General features: G+C 42.2%; 1 protein-coding gene across 1 annotated transcript; it reads left to right on the forward strand.

Moving 5' to 3' along the window:
• Window positions 1-869: 869 nt before the first annotated feature.
• sypa (synaptophysin a) lies at window positions 870-18,740 on the forward strand. The gene is made up of 8 exons (XM_034171856.1): window positions 870-887; window positions 7,813-7,878; window positions 11,129-11,253; window positions 11,494-11,692; window positions 11,795-11,986; window positions 13,586-13,810; window positions 16,618-16,698; window positions 18,289-18,740. Exons 1-7 carry the CDS (start codon window positions 870-872, stop codon window positions 16,681-16,683), a joined length of 891 nt encoding a protein of 296 aa, XP_034027747.1. The 3' UTR covers window positions 16,684-16,698; window positions 18,289-18,740.
• The last annotated feature ends 1,411 nt before the right edge of the window (window positions 18,741-20,151 follow it).

Consider the following 20,151-nt stretch of genomic DNA (forward strand, 5'->3'; position numbering starts at 1 on the left):
GTACAGACCAAGCATTAGCGAGGTCCGTGCAAAAAACACAGAAGTCTGATATCCCTGTACAGATCGAGCAAGCAAGGTTAATAATTTGTTTATAATATGGTTGTTTTATATATATATATGAATACGCAAACTTACAGTATCGCCTGAATATGCTGCTGATGGTCACGATGTTGGGCTTGTTTGCTTTGTTCACCTCCACTAGCTTAACAGATGGTCCCATCGTTAGCTGGTAAGCTTTCAATCTGTTTTTTCTGATGCTGATTAGATATTTATGGAGTACGTTCATGTCCGACTTGGTTTTTCTAATCGTGTTTTTAGCTTCCTGGTTTGTAACGAAAATTCACGCTGCAGACCGATTGTCATGGTAACCGCTCTGATATGGGAAAATATATGACTGGTAATCAGCCAGAGCGCGTGTAGCATCGCACCCATATAATAAATGTTAAACATTCCCTCTTGCCCCTGCACATTTCAGAGTGGCCATTTATTGCAGCCTGCCTAAGGCACACCTGTGCACTAATCATGCTGTCTAATCAGCATATACCACAGCTGTGAGGTGGGATGGATTATCTGGGTAAAGGAGAAGTGCCCACTAACACAGATTTAGACAGATTTGTGAACATTTGAGAGAAATAGGTATTTTGTGTATATAGAAAATGTTTCAGAGCTTGAGTTCAACTCATGAAAAATAGGAGCAAAAACAAAAGTGTTGCGTTTATATATATATGTGTGTGTATATATATATATATATTTTCTTAATGCATTATTTGAAGCGTCAGACTCGGAAATGAACAGCACATAAAAAAACCGGACGACACAGAAAGCACCTCGCCTCCTCCTCGTCTCGTCTCCTCTCGGCAGGCGGAAGGATGGACGTCGTAAATCAGGTAGGACGAGTAGAGCGCTGTTTTTTATTATTATTTTAAAGATGATGTTGACTGTTCTGGACTCGGTTGGTGTTGGTTTGGGATCCGGTTCGTTTGGCTTTTTCTGGATGATAACACGGGCCGCGTCATGGAGCTTAAAAAATATATACATAAATAAAATAAATGTTCTGTTCAAATCTAAATGTGTTCATTTCTGGGCCATAAATCGCACGATTGTTCAGAATTCGGCGGCGTTTTTAACGGGTTTGTATGTTTTTGGCCGAAGCGGTTTCAGAGGAACCAGGTTTTTTTTTTGTGGTTTTTCATCCCCGCAGATAAATGATCACGAACAAACCCAAAGTGTCCGGTTGTAAAATGTTAAGAAGATGGAATTAGAACCGGGTGAGACCCTGTTCTAACCCTGTTCGGTTTCTGTGAAGTCGTGACTTGGAGTAATCCGCATATTTACAATATTACCGTGAAATTAGCGCGATATTTGACCACAGTTCATCATCATCATAATTATTAGAATCCCCTCTAATTCCATTTTAATCTCACAATGACAATAACGAACCATTTTATCCAGTTTCTTTAGTCATAGTATTTTATATGAGATGAATAAAATATACTTTATTATTGCAGCCAGTAAATTTGTCTAATCTGTTGAATCACGAGGTTTTTGTTTTTTTTCCAAACAGTTCTTGACAAAATAGTACTGGGAAACCTGTTCAGATCCTTCTAAATATTTAATCCAGTTACAGTTGATAATCGTCCTGCATGAGTGTTTCTTTATTTTTGTGAAATTACAGTCTGTATATAATTAGCTTTGCACCAGCACCGTGTTAGGTGCCATGTCGGCACTGGCATTGCAGTTAACATTAGTATGAGCTGAGCACCTTCATTGTGAACAACAGGATTAATAATGTGCTTCAAAAAATATAAACTTGTGGCTGAGATGGGTCTTGAAAACTCATGAGTATCACAACGCATCACTTGCTGACATGCTAATGTTAGCATGAAGGGATGTGCTAGTGTCACATAATACAATGTAACAGGCTAAAATTACCATGAAACTCCTTAGTGTCATGTATTGTGATGATAACAGGCTAACATTAGCATAAAACCTGATAGGGTCACACAACATGATGTAACTGGCTAACATTAGCATAAAGCACACTAGTGTCATGTTAACTGACTAATGTTAATGCAAAAACTTCCATCACATACATGATACGAACTGGCTAACAGCATAAAACTTGCTAGTGTCACATAACGTAATCCTATCATAAGCAAAAAGACATGCTAGTGCCACATAACGTGATACTAATTGGCTAACAGCATAAATCTTGCTCTTATCACATAACATGATGCTAACTGGATAACATCAACATTAAGACATGATATTGCTTTACTGGCCTCTACTGGTGGTTGGCTCTCACTGCGGTATTGTATCACTTCCTGTTCCGGAGCACAGCGGTGTTTTGCTGTATCTGTTAGCTGTTTAATCTGCGTAGTTAGATTGATCTAGATAACGATTTGTTTCACAGTGTAATCTTCATGTGCCTTAACTAAAGTACTCCCTCTGCTGAATCACCTCTAAATTATTTACACATTATTCACTTTGTGTTTTTAGGAATCCGCTAGCTTAGCGCAGCTACTAGCTCTTAGCCGGTTTAGCATGGCTGCTTCTCCTGTCTCTCCCGCACTTCTCTGCTCTGGGTGTGAAATGTTTAGTTATTCCTCGGCCTCCTTTAGCAGTAATGGTACTTGTAATAAGTGTAGCTTATTCGTAGCTCTGGAGGCCAGGCTGGGTGAATTGGAGACTCTGCTCAGCACCTTGGAAAATCCTACAGCTAGCCAGGCCCCTGTAGTCGGTGCGGACCAAGGTAGCTTAGCTGCTGTTAGCTGTTCCCCAGCAGCCGGGAAAGCAGGCCGGCTGGGTGACTGTGAGGAGGAAGCAGTCCTAAACAGAAGCCCCCTGTACACCACCAACCTGTTCACATCTAACCATTTTTCTCCACTCGGCAACACACCCACCGAGGAATAAACTCTGGTTATTGGCGACTCTGTTTTGAGAAATGTGAAGTTAGCGACACCAGCAACCATAGTCAGTTGTCTTCCGGGGGCCAGAGCAGGCGACATTGAAGGAAATTTGAAACTGCTGGCTAAGGCTAAGCGTAAATTTGGAAAGTGTAATTCACGTCGGCAGTAATGACACCCGGTTACGCCAATCGGAGGTCACTAAAATTAACATTGAATCGGTGTGTAACTTTGCAAAAACAATGTCGGACTTTGTAGTTTTCTCTGGGCCCCTCCCCAGTCGGACCAGGAGTGACATGTTTAGCCGCATGTTCTCCTTGAATTGCTGGCTGGCTGTCTGAGTGGTGTCCAAAAAATGAGGTGGGCTTCATAAATAATTGGCAAAGCTTGTGGGGAAAACCTGGTCTTGTTAGGAGAGACGGCATCCATCCCACTTTGGATGGAGCAGCTCTCATTTCTAGAAATCTGGCCAATTTTATTAAACCCTCCAAACCGTGACTACCCAGGGTTGGGACCAGGAAGCAGAGTTGTAGTCTTACACACCTCTCTGCAGCTTCTCTCCCCCTGTCATCCCCCCAATACCCTATCCCCGTAGAGACGGTATCTGCTCCCAGACCACCAACAACCAGTAAAAAATCTATTTAAGCATAAAAATTCAAAGAGAAAAAAAAATATAGCACCTTCAACTGCACCACAGACTAAAACAGTTAAATGTGGTATATTAAACATTAGGTCTCTCTCTTCTAAGTCCCTGTTAGTAAATGATATAATAATTGATCAACATATTGATTTATTCTGCCTCACAGAAACCTGGTTACAGCAGGATGAATGTTAGTTTAAATGAGTCAACACTCCCGAGTCACACTCAACTGTCAGAATGCTCATAGCACGGGCCGAGGATTAGCAGCAATCGTCCACTCCAGCTTATTAATTAATCAAAAACCCAGACAGAGCTTTAATTCATTTGAAAGCTTGACTTAGTCTTGTCCATCCAAATTGGAAGTCCCAAAAACCAGTTTTATTTGTTGTTATCTATCGTCCACCTGGTCGTTACTGTGAGTTTCTCTGAATTTTCAGACCTTTTGTCGGACTTAGTGCTTAGCTCAGATAAGATAATTATAGTGGGCGATTTTAACATCCACATAGATGCTGAGAATGACAGCCTCAACACTGCATTTAATCTATTATTAGACTCAGTTGGCTTTGCTCAGAATGTAAATGAGTCCACCCACCACTTTAATCATACTTTAGATCTTGTTTTGACTTATGGTATGGAAATTGAAGACTTAACAGTATTCCCTGAAAGCCCCCTTCTGTCTGATCATTTCTTAATAACATTTACTTTAATGGACTACCCAGCAGTGGGGAACAAGTTTCATTACAGTAGAAGTCTTTTGGAAAGCGCTGTAACTAGGTTTAAAGATATGATTCCTTCTTTGTTATGTTCTCCAATGCCATATACCAACACAGTGCAGAGTAGCTACCTAAACTCTGTGAGTGAGATAGAGTATCTTGTCAATAGTTTTACATCCTCATTGAGCACAACTTTGGATGCTGTAGCTCCTCTGAAAAAGAGAGCCTTAAATCAGAAGTGCCTGACTCCGTGGTATAACACAAACTCGCAGCTTAAAGCAGATAACCCGTAAGTTGGAGAGGAAATGGCGTCTCACTAATTTAGAAGATCTTCACTTAGCCTGGAAAAAGTCTGTTGCTCTATAAAAAAGCCCTCCGTAAAGCTAGGACATATTACTGCTCATCACTAATTGAAGAAAATAACCGCAGGTTTCTTTTCAGCACTGTAGCCAGGCTGACAAAGAGTTAGAGCTCTATTGAGCCAAGTATTCCTTTAACTAGTAATGACTTCATGACTTTCTTTGCTAATGAAATTTTAATTATTAGAGAAAAAATTACTCATAACCATCCCAAAGACATATCGTTATCTTTGGCTGCTTTCAGTAATGCTGGTATTTGGTTAGACTCTTTCTCTCCGATTGTTTTGTCTGAGTTATTTTCATTAGTCACTTCCTCCAAACCATCAACATGTCTATTAGACCCCATTCCTACCAGGCTGCTCAAGGAAGCCCTGCCATTAATTAATGCTTTGATCTTAAATATGATCAATCTTTATTAGTTGGCTATGTACCACAGGCTTTTAAGGTGGCAGTAATGAAACCATTACTTAAAAAGCCATCACTTTACTCAGCTATCTTAGCTAATTATAGGCCAATCTCCAACCTTCCTTTTCTCTCAAAAATTCTTGAAAGGGTAGTTGTAAAACAGATCATCTGCAGAGGAATGATCTATTTGAAGAGTTTCAGTCAGGTTTTTAGAATTCATCATAGTACAGAAACAGCATTAGTGAAGGTTACAAATGATCTTCTTATGGCCTCAGACAGTGGACTCATCTCTGTGCTTGTCCTGTTAGACCTCAGTGCTGCTTTTGATACTGTTGACCATAAAATTTTATTACAGAGATTAGAGCATGCCATAGGTATTAAAGGCACTGCGCTGGTTTGAATCATATTTATCTAATAGATTACAATTTGTTCATGTAAATGGGGAGTCTTCTTCACAGACTAAGGTTAATTATGGAGTTCCACAAGGTTCTGTGCTAGGACCAATTTTATTCACTTTATACATGCTTCCCTTAGGCAGTATTATTAGAAAGCATTGCTTAAATTTTCATTGTTACGCAGATGATACCCAGCTTTATCTATCCATGAAGCCAGAGGACACACACCAATTAGTTAAACTGCAGGAATGTCTTGGACATAAAGACATGGATGACCTCTAATTTCCTGCTTTTAAATTCAGATAAAACTGAAGTTATTGTACTTGGCCCCACAAATCTTAGAAACATAGTGTCTAACCAGATCCTTACTCTGGATGGCATTACCCTGACCTCTAGTAATACTGTGAGAAATCTTGGAGTCATTTTTGATCAGGATATGTCCTTCAATGCGCATATTAAGCACTATGTAGGACTGCTTTTTTACATTTGCGCAATATCTCTAAAATTAGAAAGGTCCTGTCTCAGAGTGATGCTGAAAAACTAATTCATGCATTTATTTCCTCTAGGCTGGACTATTGTAATTCATTATTATCAGGCTGTCCTAAAAGTTCCCTGAAAAGCCTTCAGTTAATTCAAAATGCTGCAGCTAGAGTACTGACGGGGACTAGAAGGAGAGAGCATATTTCACCCATATTGGCCTGTCTTCATTGGCTTCCTGTTAATTCTAGAATAGAATTTAAAATTCTTCTTCTTACTTATAAGGTTTTGAATAATCAGGTCCCATCTTATCTTAGGGACCTCATAGTACAATAGAGCGCTTTGCTCTCAGACTGCAGGCTTACTTGTAGTTTCTAGGGTTTGTAAGAGTAGAATGGGAGGCAGAGCCTTCAGCTTTCAGGCTCCTCTCCTGTGGAACCAGCTCCCAATTCAGATCAGGGAGACAAACACCCTCTCTACTTTTAAGATTAGGCTTAAAACTTTCCTTTTTGCTAAAGCTTATAGTTAGAGCTGGATCAGGTGACCCTGAACCATCCCTTAGTTATGCTGCTATAGACTTAGATTGCTGGGGGGTTCCCATGATGCACTGAGTGTTTCTTTCTCTTTTTGCTCTGTATGCACCACTCTGCATTTAATCGTTAGTGATTGATCTCTGCTGTCTTCCACAGCATGTCTTTTTCCTGATTCTCTCCCCTCAGCCCCAACCCGTCCCAGCAGAAGACTGCCCCTCCCTGAGCCTGGTTCTGCTGGAGGTTTCTTCCTGTTAAAAGGGAGTTTTTCCTTCCCACTGTCGCCAAGTGCTTGCTCATAGGAGGTCATTTTGACCGTTGGGGTTTTTCTGTAATTATTGTATGGCTTTTGCCTTGCAATATAAAGCGCCTTGGTGCAACTGTTGTGATTTGGCGCTATATAAATAAAATTGATTTGATATTGTCACATAACGTGATGCTAACATTAGTATAAAAAGTGCTAGTGTTGCGTAACGTGATACTAACTGACTAACATTAGCATAAAAACTCTTCCCTTTAGTATTCAAACGTCATCTTCCTCTTATTAAAATGCAAATTTATGCACAAACTGCTTCTTCTGTTGTGCTCATTTTCTTCAAAAACTGAAGATGTTCACGGTTTGTTGACGAGCTGATAAACCTCCTGTGTAGGGACACGGTCAGAGGTCAGGTCTGGCAGCACGCACTGGTGCTGCACATCGCCACGTCCACCAAACTACAGAACCGCCCTTGGTTCTGGATGGCAACTACTGAGGCAGATCACCAGTCCATCCCCACCTGTACAAAGCCAGCTGAGATGTGGGCGTGTCCCTGACTTCCTCCAGCCTCCGGGTCTTCAACACTGAGGCACATCTCTCTAAAACTGAGTGACTGTGCAAGAAGGACACAAGTGAGGGAACCCACCAAGACACCAGGACAGCTGAAGCAGTTTTAGGCTTGTTTGTCTGTAATTGGGTGTTGTGCAGCTTTTATTGATTACATCAGTTCAGTTTCATGGTGGAAGAGGATTTTCTTAAGAATAAGATGTGAAATTTCTGCTACAGTTTGTCAGTAGGCACATGGGAGACTCATGCATAGATTTGATTTGTTTTCTTGGATTAAAGTCCTTCTCTGCACAGCTGTCCCATGAAACTGCAACAGGAAAACCAGATAAACCAAAGGACTTTTAGTTAAAGTCCCTCTCTTCCCTGGTGGACAAAATCAGTCAGTGCAGATTGAAGATCCTGGTTTCTAACAGAGTGTCTCCTGGCAGATGGTAACTGTTAGGAGACAGTCTGCCTGGGTGGCTCTAGAACAGGAATCGGACCGGACCCACCCGGAAGGGCCGTGCTGTTAAAGCTCAAACGACAGCGGCTCTGCCTTCATTTCACTTTCTTGTGTTTTTGCAGTTGGTGGCTCAAGGCCAGTTTAGAGTCCTGAAGGTTCCTCTGGGCTTCATCAAGGTGCTGCAATGGGTGAGTTCCAGAGTGTCGAGAACGTTTCCTCAGTAGCAGGACTGCGTTTGACTTGAGTGAGAGCAGAGCTGATTTCAGCCTGGTTCAAGCTCCGCCGGCAGAGTGGTGGTGCTGTTGCCTCACAGTAAGGTCATGTGTTCAAAACACAAACGTCCTGTACGTCTGCACCGGGAAGGGCATCCAGTGTAAAAACTGCCAAATCAACATCCAGACTGGAACTCTGAGGCAAAAACTAAAGCAGAGCAAAGAATCCTATATTCTGGGTCATGTGACGTGTGAGGTCCTCTGACAGTCCTTTACGTCCTTATAGGTCAGTCGAATGACCAGGCGCTAATTTATGGTCATTCGACTTGGACATTACTCTTATTAAATATTCCTCCCCCAGTAGCCAATTACAAATAAATGAACAGAAATTAGTGAAACTGCTGATCCAAATAATTTATTCATTTTCAAATAATTGGAATTATTTTGTTGTGAGCAGGAACAACAAACATTTAAAGTAAATCCTCTGGTTCCCTCCGCCGACACGGTTTGGAGGTGGATCAGTTTTCACCCCCGTTTGTCTGTGAACAGACTAACCCACAATTTTTCATATACGAGGTCTGTCCAAAAAGTATCTGACCTTTTTATTTTTTGCAAAAACCATATGGATTTGAATCACATGTGATTGCATCAGCCAAGCTTGAACCTTCGTGCGCATGTGTGAGTTTTTTCACGCCTGTCGGTTGCGTCATTCGCCTGTGAGCAGGCTTTGTGTGAGCAGTGGTCCACCCCTCTCGTCGGATTTTTATTGCGAATAATCTCTGAATGATTTGGAGCTTTGCTGCATCAAATTTTTCCAGAAGCTGTGAGAGACCTCCAGCTGGACACCATTCGGAAAATTTAGATGACTTTCAGGGACGATTTTATGGGGATTACACAGATTACGGAGTGCTCCAGCCGGTTTAAAGACTACCCACAGCGTCTGAGAGCGCGGCGCACGCCGAGCGCCGATCGACAGGCTCAAACCCCACTGAAACAACCAGATCGTTTCCAACATGAAGGCTTTGTTGATCTGGGATGTCGTCTGACTTTCACAAAAAAGGCAGAAGGCGTGGACATCAGCACTTTTTCGGCACATTCTACTGTTACAGGAGTTTGTCATGGAAAGAGAAGCGGAGGATTGCGCCACCGTGCCGCTCATGGCGCGGGACAAGACCACCTCCGTGTTGGTCTCACAGGATGGCTTTCAGACGGCTTCCAGTTGCTTTTCAGTCGTGTGAGTATCTGAGAAATTGTGCATGAGCTGGACATGCCCCAACATGTCCTGTGAGGCTTCATCACGGTGTTTTGCGCCATGCGGCTCCGCCGCGACGCACGGAATTCCTCCACTCCTCTTTCCATGACAAAAACTCCTGTAACAGTGGAATGTGCCGTTCATTTCTAAACTGGACGCTGTGTTTTATCCGGGATGTCCTCTGACTAGCACAGGAATTGCGGAAGACATGGACATCAGCACTTTTTGGCACATTGAGACAGACGTGCGGAGGAATTCCTCCCAAATTAGTAAAAAAAAAAAAAAAATGCAATTTATATTCTGGAAAATACAATCATCTTTTGCTGGTAAAATCTTAATTTCTCTGATAAACAGTGAGCGTGCTGTGTGAGATTTTAAGAATGACTTGAAGGAGGAAGAACCCCCACAAAGTTCAAAGGTCACACTGCGTTTGCTGGAAACTGCAAACTCTGAATCTCTGACTGACAACTTGTTAAATTCTTTTGATAGAGTCAAATATAACATTAACTTTTTTTTTTACCTGTCCAGCAAAATGTGAAACATGATTGATTTTAGCCGGAGTTCTTCACAGTATGACCTCCGGTAACTCATGTTGGTTAGCAGTGTTACAACTCCTCCCCACATACACTGGTTGTTTGATGGTCAGAAAACCCGGTGTTGAGTTGCTGTGAATCTGAACGGTTTCCAGACGACGCAGATATTGATCGTATTGACGATCAGTAATTATGAGTCCTTTCCACAGCCATGAGTTACCGGATAAAAATCAACAAGCATGATTCCTTAAATTTGGGGGCGTGTCTGGTGGGTCAGCACTCTGCTGAGTGCCGCTGTAGTTTGAGGAGCAGCTACTGTTTGTTTGTCCCCAGCTCCTCCCACTCGTCTCATCCCACTCAGTTCCTCCCACACAGCTCCTTCCACTCAGTTCCTCCCTCATGTCTCCTCCCACACGTGCGCTCACAGTGAGCAGGACGGCAGATGGTCACAGCCAGACACTCTGTGCAGTCCCTGCTCAGCGCCACGTGGGAGCGTCGAGTCTCAGCTCCACGATGACGATGATGTTCTAATACGACGCTGCAGCACGTCGACCTGCTGTACCTGTAGTGCAAGTGAGCAAGGCAGCAGCAGGGGCAGTGTGCAGCTAAAGATAGAAAGCAGAGGGTGACTCACTGTTTTGCAGCACAAAGCTGCTGCAGCAAACAGAAATCAGGCAGAATATCAGTCAGCATGAACCTGGAACTGTTTCCAAATCTGAGAAATCCAGATTAATGCTGCAGTCACACTGGAGGCCGGCAGAGATCATTTTCTCCATGTGGGCAGATACATGACATTACAGCCTCCTGCCAGACCTTATGGCTGGACTTTTAATGGCTGCCCACTCTCACCTGGTCTGCTGCCTCAGACATCCTTCCAGTGTTTTTCCATCCCACAATCTGCACATGGTCAGTAAAACTCCAGGCGCCATGATCCAAAACCCAAATCACCTCAGGCCAGTTCAGCTCTGGGCTCTGAATCTCTAGAGAGCCCAGAAGTCCTCGTCTCCTCCCGAGTCCAGAGATCCTTGCTTCCTCTCTGACTGAGAGCCCAGAGCTCCTTACTTTGTTTCCGATGGACAGTGTAGAGTTCCTCCTATCTGAAGTGAGGGTCCTGAGCTCTTTACACACATGTGAGATAGAGCTCTATCTTCCATCTTTGAAGGAGGATTGAGAGCTCCTCACCCACCTCTGAGGAGGTGTTGACCTTCTTCTCCTAAAAAGACCAGAGTTCATCACCTCAGTCTCTATGTGAGGGTTGATTGTTGCCACTGAAAGAAACTCAGCAGCTTGTATCTGTGATCTCCACCACTGGGTATCTCACTTATCCACCTGCTTTGACCTTCAGGGAGTCTCTAGAAGTTTGTCTGTTATTCATTGCTGTTAAACTCTTTGAACTTTATCCTTATTGTTGTTTCTTGTTTGCACCCTCCATCTTCTCCAGTTTTTCGCCATCTTTGCCTTCTCCACCTGTGGCAGCTATTCTGGGATGTTCCAGATGGCGGTGGACTGCAAGAACCAGACGGATAGCGACTTGAGTATAGAGGTGGAGTTTGAGTATCCCTTCAGGTCAGTGTGACATCAGCTTTGCTGGTCCAGTCATTTAAGAGACAGGAGACCAAAGATCAGGACTTGACACAGACCTGCAGACTGAATGAATCCGTGACTCGTGTGGACCTGCAGTGACTGAAGCAATCGACAGATTTTGAGTTGTTGGTGGTTTTCGGTGAAAAGTTTCCTTACTAAAATCTGGGGTCAGAAAATTGTTGACATGTCAGTCTCTGGAATCAGTTTTTTTTTTTTCCCCAGACTCCACCGGGTGCATTTTGATGCCCCAACCTGTAAGAACGGGAACACTGAGCGCCTCTTCCTTGTTGGTGACTACTCTTCCTCAGCCGAATTCTTCGTCACCATTGGTGTCTTTGCCTTCCTCTACTCCACAGCGGCTCTTGCCGTCTATGTCTTTGCCTTTGACAAGTACAAGGAGAACAACAAGGGCCCGCTGATCGTAAGCACACTGCTGTGACTTCTGGGAAATGTAGTTTTGTCAATATAATGCTCAAGATTGCAGCCACTTCTCACACTGAAAGCACCCGGACGTTGTGTGCAGGACCTGGGTGTGACGACAGGGTTTGCCTTCATGTGGCTGGTGAGTTCAGCTGCCTGGGCCAAAGGTTTGTCTGATGTGAAGACGGCGACTGACCCAGATGAAGTCATTACTCTCATCTCTGCCTGCGACGACAAGGGAAACCAGTGTCGTGAAGTCCATGATCCAGTCATGTCTGGACTCAACACCTCTGTGGTAAGACCTTCACTGAGTCAGAAGCACGAGGCCTTTCATCAGGCAGAAAACAAGAGCAATCACAGATTTATGATGTTCTCCAATCTGGATCCGGATCACCTCCAACATTTAATAGAGTCTTCCATGGCCTAATATCTATCTATAGTGAAAATTTCATCAAAATTCGTGAAGTAGTTTTGATGTAATCCTTCAAAGCCTATATAAAGTGAAATCTTGGTCCAGGTTCCAGATCATCTCCAAAATATAATGGAGTCCAGTGATGCCGGTAACGCGTTACTCTAATCTGACCACTTTTTTTAGTAATGAGTAATCTAAAGCGTTAATCTTTCTAAATCAATAATCAGATTAAAGTTACTTCTCCAAGTCACTGTGCGTTACTATTATTTTTGCATTATGGGTCGATAGCAGCATTAAACTTGGTCTGTGGGCAGGGGGTCGACTGAACTACACAGTTTAAGCGAGCTGTGAGCTTTTCATCCGCATTTTTCTGCAACAGCTACGACTCGTCCTCACCTCTTAAAGCACAGTGACAACAGCACACCTGCACTGAGCTTTACAAAGACATTTTTATGCTTTTTTTTCTCCGAGCCGCTCCGTATCTGCTGCTAAAAACAGCTGATCCTCCACGACGCATCAATAACTAACTATTTTCCACTCAAATGCACCTAAATTCTGAGGACCACATGATATGAAAACACAATAAAACTTTCTTACCTGTAAATCTGGTCATATTTTCTGCATAAATAAATGTTATCCATTCTTTGTGCTCAAATGCCAAAGCAGGGGCGAATCCAGATGGAATTGGGGCTTGGGGCAAGGATGTGCCCCCCCCACCAACAACACCCCTAGATTAAAGGTCCGGTTTTGAACTACAACTACTAATACTACTTAAAATAATAATTTTGACAAGTAAAATGTTTAGAGAGAATTTAAATGTTAGAATGAATTTAACAGTTACATTTATAAACAATGTCGGTTAGAAATTGCAAGTTTTACTGTTACAGTGCTGTCAACAGTTAAATATGAGGTCAAGAAAGAGGTCTTTATTTTACTTTTTATAAAACAATTATTTATTTTCATTGAAGCCAAGAAAGGGTGACTATAAAGTGAGTTTTGGCAAAACAAGTATCATTGTCATGTTGAGGTGGCAGAGGGTTGTTGTCAGCAGCTGGGAAAAGTAACTAAAAAAAGTAACTAGTAATCTAACATAGTTACTTTTCCAATTGAGTAAAGTAAATAAGTTACTTTTTCAAGGAGTAATCAGTAATTGGATTACTTTTTCAAAGTAACTGTGGCAACACTGATGGAGTCTTGCTTGGCCTAATATCTGTTTCGTCAAACACCATGCAGTAGTTTTGACGTAATCCTGCTAACAGACAGACAAATAAATAAATGCAGGTGATTTGATTACGTCCTTGGCGGACGTTAAAAAAAAAAGAAAGAAAAAAAAAAAACAACCAAGTTCCATGTAAATGAGTTAGTTTTCAAATCCTGAGCACAAGCAATAACGTAAAACCATCCAGTCAACTTTTGATGCTTTTGCATCTGTTGTCTCACGTGACTAAACAGCTAATCACGTCAGAGTATTTCCTGTTCCAGGCATTTGGTTTCATCAACCTGGTCCTGTGGGCTGGAAACCTCTGGTTCGTGTTCAAGGAGACGGGCATCATCGCCCCCTTCATGCGCGCGCCGCCTCCTCCTCCTCCTCAGGGGAAACCTGCTGCACCTGATGCGTATGGCCAACAGGGGGCATACGGACAAGACCCATACGCCAGCAACCAGGGAGGCTACCAGCCAGACTACAACCAGCAAGGATACAATCAGGTGACGAGTCTGCAGTTTACGTTATGTACACTTAAAAAAAAAAAAAAAAAAAGTGAAGAGATTCTCCAGTGATGGAAAAAAGAGAAGATCATTTCTTTTTTTCCTGTTAATATGGCAGCATGGCATCAGCATTGTTATTAACCCTGTCACAGCAGAATGAACCCATTATTAGTCCTGTCATTGTCATATGGACTCATTAACCCTGTCACTGCCATGTGAACTCATTATTAACCCTGTCACAACAGAATGAACTCATTAATCCTGTCATTGTCATATGGACTCGTTAACCCTGTCACTGCCATGTGAACTCATTAATCCTGTCATTGTCATATGGACTCGTTAACCCTGTCACTGCCATATGAATTCATTATTAACTCTGTCACAACAGAATGAACCCATTATTAAAGGACATGTTGCACCAAAATCATAACAATTTAGATTCAGGCTGTTAGTGACAATCCGATGATCCACCAGGATTACTTTGTGCACTTCCGTGACTGGTTTCAAAGTATACGGCATTGGCAGCAAACAGCTACGGAGATGTCTGAAAACAAAGTACTTGTGAGTACTCGTAAATAGTAAACGCACTGCATTTAGATAGCACTTATACTCGTGTGTTTGCAACAGCGGTGACACAACTATTAGAAGCATATCCAGGTCCAGTGTAAGTCCTCACAGGGATCGTCAGCCGGAGAACATGTCCAGGTCCACGCTTCACACTCACTAGCCAGCAAATGTCCGACTGCAGCTCTCCCTTCAGCTGAAGTTCTCATGATTGTGGCACATTATACGAGGTCTGCCCTTACCAAAAAATAGTACTGATAAGTATATAAAAAGTAAACTAGAAGTATACTTCAAACACTTGCATATACTACTTTTTGGTAAGGGTGTCCATAAAGTATCGTACCTTTTTATTTATTTATTTTTTTTAATCTATATGGATTTGATTCATATGTTTTCACGTTAGACAAGCTTGAACCCTCGTGCGCATGCGTGAGTTTTTCCACGCCTGTCGGTGACGTCATTCGCCTGTGACCACGCCTTGTGGAAGTGGAAGGAGTGGTCCCGCCCCGTCGTCGGATTTTCATTGTCTGGAAATGGCGGAATGATTTGGGTTTTTTTTTTCCATCAGAATTTTTTCAGAAGCTGTTAGAGACTGGCACCTGGAAACCATTCGAAAAATTTATCTGGCTTTCGGTGAAAATTTTACAGGCTTCACAGAGAATAAGGACTGTTACTACAGCTTTAAGGACGGCCCACAATGGCGCTCGGGGTGCCGCGCTCCGAGCCACGAACCACCGGATTATTTCTAAACGGATGGCTGTGTGGAGCCGGGACCGTCGTGTGCACTTTCTCTGGTTATCACAAGAGCTGGACATCAACCATTTTCCGGCAGATTTCACTTTTAACAAGAGATTTTGTTGTGGAAAGCCGCGCGGAGGCTTTGTGCATCACGACTGATTCGCTGTTTGAGCGAGACAAAGAACGCCTCCGTTTCGGCGTGCCAGAGGACAAGTTCGGACAGGGCCAGCTCTCCACAATTTCTCTTATAACTCACTCGACTGGTAAGCATTGAAAGCCGAGATAGGCATGTCGCAACTACATTCGCGTTCATTAATTATTAATGCATGTGTGCAAAGAGACAATCATGAATATTTTTATGTTGCTTTGCTAACTGGGACGTTAAATGTGCGACATGTCCTTTATGTTCATTGTCAGACAAACTCGTTAACCCTGTCACTGCTGTATGAAATCGTTATTAATCCTGGGACTGCCATATGACCCCTTATTAACTTTTTCACTGCTGTATGAACCCAGTCACTGCTACATGAATCTATTATTCACACTGTCACAGCTGTTGACCTCATTAACCCTCTCACTGCCATATGAACTCATAACTGCTGTATGAACCCATTATTAACCCTGTCTCTGCTGTATGAAACCATTATTAACCCTGTCACAGCAGAGTGAACCTGTTAATAACCCTGTTACTCCTGTAGGAACACATTAATAACCCTGTCACTGCCATATGGACCCGTTACTAACCCTGTCACTGCGATGTGAACCCGGTATTAACCCTGTCACTGCCATTGACAACATAGCGTCCCCTTATGTAGGCCCCACCCCAGGTTGCAGATCCTTGCTGTACAGTATTGGAACTCATTCTATTTCCGGGTGATTCTTAGACTACGGGCACTTATGTCCTTTGATCATATTGTATGAAAAACAGACAAAAGGGGAAATTTCACACTTTTATAGTTATCTTTACAATGAAAGTGTGTTAAGAAATTTGTTCTAGTAGTCTATGATGACTTTTTCACCTTTTTTCAGTATCAATTATGCAAATATTGCCGTTTTGTGCTTGTCCCACACCCAGACTTTTGATCTTCAGTGATATAAATGAATGGTAAAGAAACGTTTCTAATGTTTTAAAATATCTGAATAAAATATCAGTAAAATAATCAAAACATAATTGGGGTATTCAATGTCATACAACTGTTGTGATTTTTTTTTTTTTTTTTTTTTTTTTTTTTTTTTTTTAAATGTAGTTGTCCCACACTATTGCCGTAATTTCCACCACAACACTGTAATGTCCCTAAACAGTTTGTATGAAAGATTGTTCGGGTAGTTTCTATGGAGATAAACAGTGACATCAGAGCACATGTATATAGCGTCAAATCACAACAAACAGTTGCCCCAAGGCGCTTTATATTGTAAGGCAATGGTGTGGTGGAAATTACATTTACAAGGCCAATAGTGCCCGTAGTTAAAGAATCACCCTTCCACGTTTCATGTCATTTCTGAAGGATGCAGAGTACGGTCAGGGCTACGGCCAGCAGGGGGCACCCACTTCTTTCTCCAATCAGATGTGAGCTGACTGGGAGCAGGTGAGTGACAAGTGCTGGGGGCAGTCTGATTGGTCCGTTAAATTTAATCTAAAAAAAAAGTAGAAGGAGTGCATAGATTTCAGTTCTATCACTGATTAGACATGACATTTAGTCAAAAAATACATAAATAAAAACTGCTTTAGTCTTTTCTGAATGATTTGTGACAATTTATCTGAATTTAAATTGTTTATTCAGTGGAGCAGATTTTAAATATCTGATAATTATAATTTTTTTGTCTTGACCGTTTGTCAAACTTCAGTAAAGATTTTAGAAAATGAAAAACTATTTTTTAAAAAGTTAATTTGTTTTTAAAATATTTAACTGATAAAGGAAATGAAATGTTTTCTGAGCTTTGTTTTGAATTCATGTTTGATTGCCTTAAAGGAAAAGAAAACCCACAGCTGAGAAGACAGACTGTGCTATAAACTAATGATTGATGCATATCAATTAAAATAAAGAGCTCTTACAACTGAAATATCCACCTCCGAAAGTCGGCATTTTAGCAGAATTCTGCAATTTCGTAAATGCTGCCACTGACGATTTTAATCAGAAAAAAAAACCCTGGATTGCTGGTGGCACTGCTGTGACGTAGCTAGAGCACAGAAAGCTATAGATGGCGAAAACGTGCTGATGTAAAACTCCTCTCCCTCCCTCTCTCTTTCTGCCTCCCCCCCGCTCCCTCCCTGTCGTTTTCCTGCTGAGCAAACACGAAGCCTTTCAACAGTAAAATAAACTAAATTTCTAAATGTATCATTAGCAGCGCTCACAGGAGTAACTCTGGATAAACACTGAAGGACTATGGTGGGGTTTTTTTCCCCCCCCATTCAGTGGAGAGAAAGTGAATCTGTTCAGCTGTGCTCTGACCTGCTGTGAAAGCATTTCACATCACAGCCTCGGGACGTTGAAGTGGCTGATTTTCAGTAACAATTCAGTTAATTTTTCGGAAAATCCGTGCTGGGCGGCACAGACCATTTGAACCCAAGAGCCGGGTGGAAATTTGCTGTTACAAGTGGATTAAAACACTTCTCTGGTGCGGTGCACAGAAGAAACAGCTTGCCTTCAGTGTAGAAACCTCCCCCTCCTCTCGTTCAGCAGAGAGCAGGCCTCACAAGAGAGGTTTCACAGACATGGTTTCTCTCCGCTATCGGAAGATCCCACAAGTTGGATCAGGAAATTCACGATTACAGGATGTTGATTGCCACTTACGTGCTTTGCCCCTTCTCGACTCCAGGGCATCACTGGCGGAGTGTTGAACCTCTGTGCCCATGTGACGTCACATTGCTGTTATATGGCCGCCTACTGGTGGCTTTAGACCAGCCATACAAAAATGCTCTTAACTTTAACAAATGATCACACATACCTCCAGTGGGCTCTCAATATCATATTCTGCCAACCCAATCGTAAATTATCAGTGGGTTTTGTTTTCCTTAAAGATTAAATAAATGTCATTTCATCCACTCATTTTTGTTTCCAGTTTACATTTTTTGAAAAATCTGCTGAATTCCTCACAGCATTTTAAAGATTTCAAATTTTCCTTAAAACTTGTTTTTCTTCATGTGTGAAATTTGTTTTCCTCTCTCTCTCCCACAGAACTCTTAGGACTGAAACAACAGTGCATCGCTGGCTTCCAGGCGCCCCACAATGCAACACTCCTGTCTGACTGTAAAGGATAGGGGAGGGTGGGGCGGGGTCTAAATGTTCACTATATTAATGTGTAAATGGTTAAAGTTATCCTGATTCGTCGACCGCTTGAACAAAACCAAACTCAGCTGCCTGGATCTGATCTGCTGAGATAAATCTAGAAATCAGCTCGTTTTTTTAACAAATCCTCTGATTGCAAACCCCGACCTGAAGCTGACAAGATTCTGCATGCACAGACACAAATCCACACCTAGGGGGCAATAGAGACCTACTGCTAAGCCTTATAACATGATCTCCAACCCAAATGTTGAAACTGTTGCTAATTGTGTGCTAGTGCATAAGCTAACAAAGCAAATGTTACTTTTCATTAACTATGCCAACGTTTCATTAACCATGCCCACATGTCAAAACTGAGTTTATTCAGGGTAAATGGAGAGCTCCCCCAGAGGATGGGTTATATCCAGTAGTGTTTCCCGCCAAGAAGGTGGTCACACTCAGAATGGAAAAATCCAATTTGATCAGCACAGTATGTTGGAGTGGGCGGAGCCAAAGCTAATGTTGCCATAGTTGAGAATCCTCCAAAACAATGCCACAACTTTACTGCTGAATTTGTGTGTGTGCACGTTTGTATTTGTATGCGTACTTTTATGTGTGTTACATTTATTGGTCACATGATCAAAATACATTTGATCCCAAAACACTTAAGTTTTAAAATGGGTAACTCGTCAAGCTAACCAGTTTGTTAGCCCTGTAGCAACTAACCTGGATTTGCTAGCTCATGTAGGATCTGTCGGAGTTCATTTATTTGTTCTTTTATGACAGATTAGAAACTGTCCATGTAATTTTTAATAGTTTATAACCCAGTAAAGATCTAAATTTATTGTTGCTCCTGTGCTGTTGATGCCCCGCCCACAGTCAACCTTTCAAGTCAGTTTGATAAAACTTTTAAAAACCTCCTGGATTCAGATTCTGGTTCAGAACACAAAATACGTTCCAAATGTCCGGAATCTTTTGAAGAACCAGAACATCTCAGGTGGAAAAAAGACAAAAGAACTTAGAAAACCCCACAAAGATTTATTTTTCCAGAACCAAACTGGTTCGTACCTAAATCTGATGAACACGCCGACTGGAACCTTGATCCACAGTGTATCCTGGTGTTTGTTGAGTTCCTGGTCTCAGAGTTCATGTGGACAGAGACAACCTGCTTGATAGATCTTTGTTAGACTCCGCCTTCTTCAAACCACATGAAGATTCTTTGTCTTAACAGACAGCTGCCAAGTTCAACCACCGCAGTCGTGATGACAACGTGACAGTGAGTTTGTGATGCAGTGAAACTGTGATAGAGTGAGGTTGTGACATAGTGACACCCTGACACGGCGAGGCTGACAGTGATGCAGTGAAACCGTGACACAGGTAGGTGCTTACACAGTGACTGTCAGTCAGTACTGAGTGGGCGGAGACACTTTACAGCAGGGGTGTCCACAGATTTTTGGAATACAAGCTACTTTTAAAATGACCAAGTCAAAATTATCTACAGACATCACAAACATGTTCAATTACACTTAGTGCAGAACTGCAGTAAAACTTAGTCCCAGCGTAATACTGGCTGAAACATTGTAGTTGGGAAAATTGTATTTTATTATAAGTAGAAGTAATTAGTAGTATGAAAAAATGTCTTCAGAAGTGGACCTTTAATGTAGAGAGTGTGCCCCCCCACCCTCTTTCCGCCTGGATCCACCCCTGGTTTGTTTGAGCAGGAAGAATGGATAACGTGTATTTATGAAGAAAGCACGACCTGATTGACAGGTACGA

Source organism: Thalassophryne amazonica, chromosome 6, assembly GCF_902500255.1.
Source record: "Thalassophryne amazonica chromosome 6, fThaAma1.1, whole genome shotgun sequence".
NCBI lineage: Eukaryota > Metazoa > Chordata > Actinopteri > Batrachoidiformes > Batrachoididae > Thalassophryne > Thalassophryne amazonica.